This window comes from Bacillus rossius, chromosome 1 (assembly GCF_032445375.1).
Source record: "Bacillus rossius redtenbacheri isolate Brsri chromosome 1, Brsri_v3, whole genome shotgun sequence".
In the NCBI taxonomy this organism is placed as follows: domain Eukaryota; kingdom Metazoa; phylum Arthropoda; class Insecta; order Phasmatodea; family Bacillidae; genus Bacillus; species Bacillus rossius.
The window spans coordinates 279,612,824-279,622,593 of record NC_086330.1 but is presented as its reverse complement, the minus strand read 5'-3'; the positions used below and the strand labels follow the sequence as shown (position 1 = coordinate 279,622,593).

At 37.1% G+C, this 9,770-nt stretch overlaps 1 protein-coding gene across 2 annotated transcripts in view; it reads left to right on the top strand.

The window, feature by feature from the left end:
- Window positions 1–892: 892 nt before the first annotated feature.
- Window positions 893–9,770, top strand: part of LOC134530099 (uncharacterized) — a 34,851-nt gene continuing 25,973 nt past the window's right edge. Inside the window, exons 1-3 of one of the 2 annotated variants that reach the window (XM_063364695.1) lie at window positions 893–1,032; window positions 2,776–2,879; window positions 5,663–5,785. In XM_063364695.1, coding sequence (XP_063220765.1) covers window positions 1,014–1,032; window positions 2,776–2,879; window positions 5,663–5,785 — 246 coding nt within the window. In that variant the 5' untranslated portion in view covers window positions 893–1,013. The remainder of the gene's footprint in view (window positions 1,033–2,775; window positions 2,880–5,662; window positions 5,786–9,770) is intronic. The other variant, XM_063364704.1, reaches the window with a different exon arrangement.

The following is a 9,770-nucleotide window of genomic DNA, read 5'->3' as shown; positions in this document are numbered from 1 at the left end:
GGTAGGGGAGGTGCTGAAGTGAGCAGAAGTGATAAACAGTGCGGTTGGGGGGGAAAAAACTAATTTAGTAGGGAGGAGTGTAGTATAGATGAATTAGCGATTGGGTTTTCCGATGTTGGCGATTCTGAGTCTGGGAAGATGGCGGACAAGTGCTGTACATAACAGACAGAGAGTGTGCTCATGCACTTGTTTCAGAAAGTAGATATTGGTATCCTATACAGTCACCTGCTAGTGCCTTGAATTTTATATTTGCTACCAGCGTACCACCTTGTTCAACCAGTCCCTGCATTTCCCAATAGATACCTGTTATGAATTTCATATTTCGATCAGAGATTTGCCGTGTTCCAAATGGCAGAATTGTTTGAAGAAACAGTAATATTACAGTTTTTCTTTAAGGTGTGGATATTTCAAAAGTGAGTAACATTTATTCTTAATTAATCATTATTGATTATTGATATCCTGAGCAGTTAATTTGATATGAGTAATAATTTTGTTAATTAATATTTATTTAGAAAATTGTCTTCTTTCCCTCTTTCAATTTTGCTCTGTTTCAGTCTTTCTCTCTCTCTGCCGTGTTACCCCTACCCCTTATGGGTCGAGATTTGAATTGCCAAAGAAGTTTCACTTATATCATGTGTACTGAGTTACATGGTGCTCTATTTTTTTTTTTTTTTTTCGTTATCACACGGTGGTGCATTCCAAATCGAAATATGATCATGAAGGTTTTTCCCTAGTTTGTACATATTGATATTGTTGTACTTATATGTGTTCGTTGATTTATATTGTTGTGATAAAATGCAAATGTAACGGAAGACAATTGATTCTACGTTTTACGGTTGGCTATATGCGGATTCTCGCGCGTAAAGATACGGAAGTTGGTATTCTGTTTTTGAAACTTTGAAAATAGAATTTTTCAGCAGTAGCTTCGAGAGTCGGCAGTAAGGACAGGCGTTTATAAATTTGTGTATCTGTAGTGTAAATATTATATATTATGGTAATACTGTACTGTTAAAATGACTCATATGGAAAAAGGTACATACATTTCAAAATTTAAATGGAATGTAATATTGTAATGATTATATGTACTGTTGACAAAATGCAAAGCGTTTTTTTTTATGATGATGCAGTTGAGCGATTGTAATAATATGTAAATGTTGACAATCGATACTTATTCTCAAAAAAAAAGAAAAATAAGTTTTTGAGTACCTACTACTTTTTAACTACAAATACAAAAAAAAAGGGGCATTTTTGAAAATCAAGTGGCTTCCGAAAGTGGCGGGGGGGGGGGGGGGGGGGAGAACCTTGATGGTATTGATACAGATGTAGTCGAAGAAAATTTAGTAGTAAAACTTACTTTAAACAATAAAAATAATGAAATGAAATATTTTTCAAATAGCTATTAAAAATATGTTACAGCTTTTTTTTTTTAATTCCATTATTATTTACTAATTTTTAATTTGATACATCACATAATTTTTCTTTACTTCTAAGCTCTTAATAACTACCAATTTTTCTTTTGTATAGTGGAATAATGAAATCAATTTTGTGAGAATTACTACATGCCTATCGCAATTTTAAACTATTTTAAATGCCATTGACCTATTACTAACACATTAATTTAGTTATGATCTTGGTAATACTAGACAAGTGTGGCTTCATGCAAAAAAAAAAATTAATCTTAAAATGGTATTATCTACATTCTATTGCTACCAGTAGCTATTCTGTAAAGGGTATTGTGATATTCAAGTAGTTTAGCAGTAATTTACCTTTTAAATAGCTGATAGGTTATGTTAGTTACATTATAAATAGAGAAAAATATGAGAATGGTAGGTTAGATTAGAATAGGTACGTTAAAAATACTGTCAAATAATGTTAGTTTAGCTACATTAAAAATAATATGAAATTGTCTGAATGGTTGGTTATGAATTACCTATTATAATGTATCTAATATAACTTACAATTCACACATAGTTTATAGTATTTTTAATTCAGCTAACTAAGCCTAAACAACCATTCACTCAATTTGACTTTTTTTATATATAGTTTACTGAATCCAACCCACCATTTTCATGGTTTTGGTTATTTTAATTTACCTAACCTAACCACTAATTAAAACTGTAAATTTCTGATAAAATAGTTGATGTATTACATAGCAAACATTAACATTCATCGAGAAAAATATGTGATGCACCTTGAATTTTTTAACATATTTTAAACATTCAGTAACACAAATCCACACAATATATGCTTTGTAAAATCAATATCAGACACATCATTACCCACCGTGACTATCACATGCATCAAAAGACAAAATGATTGGTCATCAATTATGTTACAGTATGAAGAAAACCTCTCTAAGTCATCAGCTTTACATGAAATGCTGCTATGCTAGGGAGCAAATCTGCAGTTTTCGCCACATGTTGTGCAACTAAAGGGTTTTGCGCATGGAGTTAATTATCACAAGTCATCTCACTAGGTGGCCTACGCTTATATATGCGTGCAGTAAGCAGAAAACTTTATAATATTAAAAAAGTTTACCTTCCTGCAGTCACGTGTCATGGTTGTTGCAGCATTGATTTGGGAAACTGTCACGATGGACATGCAAGGCTTGACGAGCTGGCTGACAGACGGATAAAAACGTAGTGACATGAATGTGGCTTTACCGAAGTAGTTCCGACACTGGTGGTAAACACTGTCGAGCCAACAGTGGCACCCAGTGCTCCGTGTACACATTTAGATTGCTTTACGTCATCACAATTATGGTTTTTGCCGCAGGTACCACCTGGCACCTGAAGCAGTACCAGCTCCTAGGCTTGGAGTCACAGCCAGGGCTAACCCTCGACGGGAGCATCAGCGGGACCCTGTGCTTGTCTCTAGAGGTGACTGGCAATTATTCATGTACTTAGTTTTAATCAACTTTTAACATGAAAATAGGCTCTTTTGGAACAGATTTTTAAATTTTAAGTTTTCTCATCAGTAGTAGCTGCAAAAAATTAATATTTGTTTTTTCTACTTCATTGAATTAATTGTCTGTAATTAGTTAATAATTTTAAAATGTAGATTAAATCTGTTTAAAAAAAAATATTTTACATTAAAGGAAAAAAAATTCATACAATGATCAACAGACCTTGAGTAAAACAAGCAACTACACAGTAAACACAGCTCTTGGCAAACTTATTACAATAATTTCGTGGTCATTTGCAATTTTTTTTTTTTACTTTATTATAAGCATTGACAGAATTGTTTGCAAATTCCAAGTTTGCAGATTAGAAACTTTGTGACTTTAGCAGAATTTTTCCTGAAGAGCACTCCTTGATCTTTTATAAAAGATATATGTTCTTAGCAGCATCCTAAGGAAAAGTTTCACTGGTTGGCAGTGGCATCTCGTCAGGGCAATTAAGGCAAGCAGTGCTTGCCCAGGCAGTTTCCAGACATTGTAATTTTAAAATAAATATTTTATTCAGAATAGTATTTTACTTTGGCTCGTGCAGTTAGGTATATGTATTTTTACACTATCTTCTTGGGACCCAGTACTGTGCGCTGTGCGCTATAAGAAAAGAACTTGTTGACACACAAAACATGCTGTTTTAGAAGTGTTGCTAGGTTTAGAAGCACTGGTAGGACCGCTTTCAGCAGGAAGGCTGCCGCAGTAGTTTCCTTTCGGAAGGGGGGGGTGGCATGGTACAAAGGTTCAGGGAGGGGATTGGCTGTAAAAACACGTGGTAGAAGCTACGAAGGTAGCGCTTTCTTGCCGAACTGAAGCGAACATGGCCGAAGGAGACGGTGGAATTCTTCCGCCGACTGCTTCGGCTATGTCCGCTACAGTTCGGCAGGGCAGGTGGCGAGGTCGCGTTTCAGTCGGCGGTCGTCTCTCGGGGCGCGCACATTTCTCTCGCGGGCTGTTGGCTGGCAGTGCGTGGGGGATTTGTGGGCGTACAGGAGGCGGCCTAGCAGTGCCAACTACTACCGACCGCGTCCCGCGGGTGGCGGATACGGGAGCCCAGCTCGAGAGTTGCAATCTCGCTGGGGTGACTGTGAATAACCAATAGCAGTCCGCGGACCAATGGCCGGCCTGTGGAGTCGTTATCACGGTTATCGGGGTGAAAGGTAGCCTGAATGCAGCTCGGCGCGTGGCAGAAAGCAGTTCCGTCGGCGAAGGCACTGCAGGGGAGCTCGATGTGCCCTAGATGCGAAGTGTAGACGAACTGCGGGCTGGAAATTGCGGAGCTGTGAACTCCACGCGCTCAACGGAACTGAACAGCATCGTAACTCTGAAGGAAGAGATGGCGGCGCCTTTAAGTTGGGGCCCTGTTGGAGCCAGTGGTAGCCTGGGTGGCGCGACCTTCAACCGTCCTGGGATTTTGGAGGACAAGAGGGTCCGACTCGCAAGATACTTAATTCGCCTGAACGACTTACCCCCACCCTGGCTTGAAAGGTTGTTGGCTGTTGACTGGAAGAAGGAAGATGAAAATGGCGCAATGTCATGCTGCCTTTTACCCCATGCGCCCGCAGTTCGAGCCGGTTTACTGGCTCGTCTGCCCACATCTGGTTTAACTGTGGCTGCCTGGGCAGCTGGGCTGGGCTGGGCTGGGCTGACGAGTGAAGTCACCCGCCCCTGGGGGCGCATGCGCCCCTGGTTAATAATAACCCAGGAGTACCCAACATTTAAATGCGGGCCGCAAGGCCCAAGCACCCAACTCCAGCATGGTTGATTTTTCAGCCCCTCCAACTCTTCTTACCTGGACCCTTCTTCCCTCTTGTCCAGTAGTTACCTGCTTGCTTAATGCATGATAATTGTTCCCCGCATGACCTTGGCCCAGGGTTCTCCCTGTGTCTATGCAGGTTTTACCTGGGTCACATTAGCTAGCTTTTAAGCTAGACGACCAATGGAGCGTCAGTCATGGCGCCAATCGCAGCCATGGCTGGCCAGTAAACCCCAATAGCACACGATGCACGCGCCCTTGTCCTGCATGGTTAAAAACCGCATGGTAGTGTGTATAGGCTTCGGCCTGAGACACACTTAGGTCCTCCCCTAACCTGGACCCTCCCCTTACACACTTAGAATAATTTAGGCTAGGAAAAAAAATTTTGGCATTTCAGGAATGATTGACATGCCAGTTTCTTGGTACACGTACCAGTTAACCGAGTTTCTGATCACGTATGAAGATAATTTATTTTGTGTTGGTACGAAAAATACCAAGATTTAATTTGTACTATTCTAGTACATTTTTATGAGGTTCTTCTCTTTATTTTAAGTACTTACTTTGCCATGTGTTGTCTGTTTATATATTTTGTACCAGATATCGATGATACTACACTGGCACTTAGTATATAAGTAATGTAGAGTAGGTATTTTACTATCAGAATAATGTAAGTCAAACATTATTTTTCAAAAATAATTTATTTTTAAAAAAAATGTCAATTTTTCTACCTGTGGAATAGTCAATGTTCAGTTAAGAAAACTACTTAAATAGCACCATTTTGTACCTTGAAATCCATATTTTCCCAGGGGAGGGCCCCCGGACCCCCCCCCCCCCCCCCCCAATCATGTTTTGATGTGAACGGAGTTGTTGCTTCCCCTCATGTAAACCTCACGCCTCGCCACTGCTGGTTGGGGATATGGGATTGTCTTACTCATCGTTATTTTGTTGTTTTGTTTAAGGGCCCCTGGCTGTTTGTAATCCACAAACGCTGTGTTATTGAGAATATCAACCTTCTGACCGCTCATGAGAACCTTAAAGGGACATGGAACAGCTGTGTACTGATGTTCAGCTTGGATTTCAACGTTAGTAGGCTACATCTCACAGTATTCAAACAACTGCCAAATATTGTATTCCAAAAATATATTTGCATGTTTGACTCTCCTATAGTTTATTCAGTTGTTGAAGTGCAAAATGTTGGCTCAGCGGCTGACCTCCATGGCGCAGGCAGATGCACGCCGACTCTAAGTGCGAGGGGTTCTGGGTTCAAGTCCCAGATAATCAGGGTTCCTCCAGATAGAGAAAAAGTGGAAAATAAGAGAAACTCAGGGAATTGAAAAGGTGTTTTAAAAACTTGGATAACACATGGAAATAAACAAAATGTTAAGTACCAAACTGAGTTCATACATTTTAACATTAGTGTGTCTCTTTAATACCTTAAAATTAAAACTACTCTGTATTTTAGTCATAAATTTATGAATAGTTGAAAACGTATCTGTTTCCTTCACAAATCAACACATTAAAAAGTTAACGAATCAACTGTACTGAGTTAACGATTTTAAGATAATCAAATGAAGATAGTCATTCATTAGGTCAAATCAATAATGAATCATTGCAGAAATTTTTCAAATAAAGTGGTTTTACATCTCAGACTGGCAGTATTGATTGCATAGCATTGATGGTAATGATAACGCTTAAAATGTGTATTATTTGGAAAAAAATTTTACAGTTTTTTTGAAATTTTGTGTCATTGGAATGTTTTGATAAGTATTTGTATGCAGTTTAATATATTTATTGATGTGTAAACATCTTAGCTCTCGATATACAGCATTTGGTAGGAGTAATTTCATCAATAGAAAGGAAGTAAAATAAACATAAATGTGTAACCACAGTGTTGGAAGTCATCAAGATGGCGGACACAATGTAGCAACATAAACCCGTATATAGTCACTTTTGTAAACATTAGGGGACATACTAAATATATTGGTGTGCCAAATGAAACTTTATGTTAGTTTACCTACCATGGACTATATTTGTTAAATTAAAATAATCATAGTAAAAAGTAATTACTGGCATTACAATGATAATACATGTTCTCCTTGTAAGGTTCCAATAGGTTTAGTAGCCCAGCGGCAACCAAATAACTGGAAAAACTTTTTTTTAAATATTTAAAGTAATTTAGTACAATAATATTATATAGTAATAATGTTGAATCTGTTCAAAAAGGTTAAGGTTTGTTTGTATGAAGTAGGTATTTACAGACTGATTTCAGACGTTTAAGCAAAAACAAATATATAATCATATAATTAGTGTTATAATATGTGTTTTAAAATGTTTCAGGTTAATATGTTAGTAATGCCATAGAAGTATAACTTTTAATGTGTGCAGAAACTTTTTAGTATTAACTGTATAGTGAATTCAAATAAGATGTGCAGAATTTTAATACAATTCTTTGTTGAAAATTAGGTTCGAAGCTGGGGTTTTATCAGAGCTGTTTCTAATAATTTAAAATTTTCAGTTGTTTCGTGATGTTAATTGCTAATCTACACTTGATGGTGGCAAGCAACGTTTACATTCAGGCAGCGAATTCTAGCGCAGGGTGCAGAAATTATGTTTGTGATTTCCCTAAAATTTTGATACTTGAAGCTAATATTTTATTTATGAGTATATTATTTTGAAGAATTCTACGTTAAATTTTGTGTCCAAGTTTCGTATTCTAAGTTTATTTACAACATGAATAACATGAGAATACATGAATTTGCTTTGTTTGTCTTTCTAGGTCGGGGGAAAAAAATATTTTGTTGTACATGGAAAAAAAAAAGTCAAGAAAACTGTTTAGTGTAAAAGCGTGGGAACCCATTTAATACATGGGTGTAAATTTGTATCATCTAAATTCTTAAACTTGCTAATACTTATTTTATTAACTGCAAGGGCATTTTTTATTAAATTCTACATTTAATTTCACGATGAACAAACTTTGTCGTTAAATGTGTAATTGCGAAAAAGCTTAAAACATTCTCGACGATCTTCAAGTTAAATAGCACACATGTATAAAAGTTAAAGTTAAAATAATCTCTTCGTTAAAGTAATAAACATATTTGAATTATGAGTGCAAATAAGAGTAAATTTATCAATTAAATTGTAGATTTCATTTCACTCCTTCTTTGTATCCATACAAAATAGTGATAATTCAATATAAATGATTCAATTTTATTCATAAAAGTATGCAATCATTTCATCAATGTTTTGTTATGACATTGTCACGTTAAACTATCGTCCGTAAACAGACTTTGCAGACAATCAATTTTTTAGTAGAATATGTATCATTGCTAGGGACAGAGCACTGTCTCATCAGTGGGCGCGGGCCGACACACGCTCGCGCACACACTTCGGTGGGAGGTTAAACGCCGGGGTCGTAGAGGGTGGTGGTGGAAGGGGTGGGCTCGCAGCTTGGAAGGGGGGAGGTGGTGGCACATCGGGCTCAGAAGGGCGCAGCCCGGGACGATGTCACATTATTTGGCCGGGCCATTCAGGACGCATTTGCTTCCATACAAAATTGGCCTTTCCACAGTGGGCACGTACCTGAAAGAAACTCAACCCTGCAGCTAGTCTCAAAATTTTTTACACGAAAAATGCATGCCCCCAAGAATTACATTACGATAGTAAATGGTTTATAACAGTTGATGTGTAACTTGGCTGTGCCCTAATAGGTTTGGTTATGCTGTTCGTACCGAACAACTGGCGTAAATATAATTGGGGCCCATCTAGCAAAACTTCTGGTTTGTTCCATATCAGCAATGTCTGATGTTCCCTATGTTATGCTGACATGTGTTTGTTTCACAATGATTACTGTGAAAATGAATTTTCCAAAGTTTGCTTGTTATGAGTTCTCTGGTATGGTTAGCTGTGTACTACGGACCCACTGATAACAATAACAGCTTTAATGGTAGACACAACAATAAACATTCTCAGGATTGACTTTCATGTGCTTTTTCTATAAAGTTTTTTAACATTTTTTTTTGGAGACTTTGTTTCAAACAATTTTAAATGCATGCAATCATTAAAAGAAATAAATAATATTGGGGTTGAAGGACAAAAAATTGATAACTTCCTTAGTAAGCACAGTATAAAATTCCATAAAAGTTATTTTAATCGCTGATATAAAACAGAGCAGAAGTCTTGCTAGAAGGGCCGCAGTTATATGCACGCCAGTTGCTCGTACAAACAGCATAACCAAACCTATTCGGGCACAGCCAGGTTGCACATGAACTGTTATAAACCATTTACTCTCGTAATTTAATGCTTGGGGGCATGCAGTTTTCACGTAAAAGCTTTTAAGACTAGCTGCGGGGTTGAGTTTTTTTCAGGTATGAACGGCCTTAAAAAAAATTTCACATCACAAATGGCATTTAGGGCAAACAAACAACATGCCCACTGTCGAAATGCCAATTTTGTATCAAAATAACTTTTTTGTATCAAAAACATTTGTCTAAAACAATTTTTGTTAAAACCAGAAAAATGAGATCGCAGAACAAATATTCTATTCTCCCTTAGTATAAAATATTAAAGCTGTTCAAAATTGTTGTAATCTTCTAAATTTTCCGTATCTTTTGTCTGTAACTCTTGATAACTGGAACCCTTTGTGCAAGAGGCTAGTAAATTTGTTGAATGCTTAGCCTTATGTGATGGATTTCACCTAAAATTAAAAACAAAAAAAGTGAATAATATCATGTTGTTCAATGGCAGTTTGAATAAAAAAGTTTTGATATAAAACAGTATAAAAGATCCTGAGAAAAACATATTTTATCATACTGTCACTGTACCTGAAATGAAGAGACTAATGAAACTTGGTGCCTCACCATATGAATTAACTAGCCCTCTACGCATTGGAAACTGATATTTTGATTGAGAGGCCAACAAAAATGAAAAATGTGCCAAGCTTTGCAATGTTATCGTACAGCGGTAGTATCTTTTCGGCCATGGTTTATATATTTAATGTTCCTCTCATAAAACACAAAAGCTCAATACCAATTGCCCCCTGCCTGCAGGGTATCACATTTTTAAAAATTT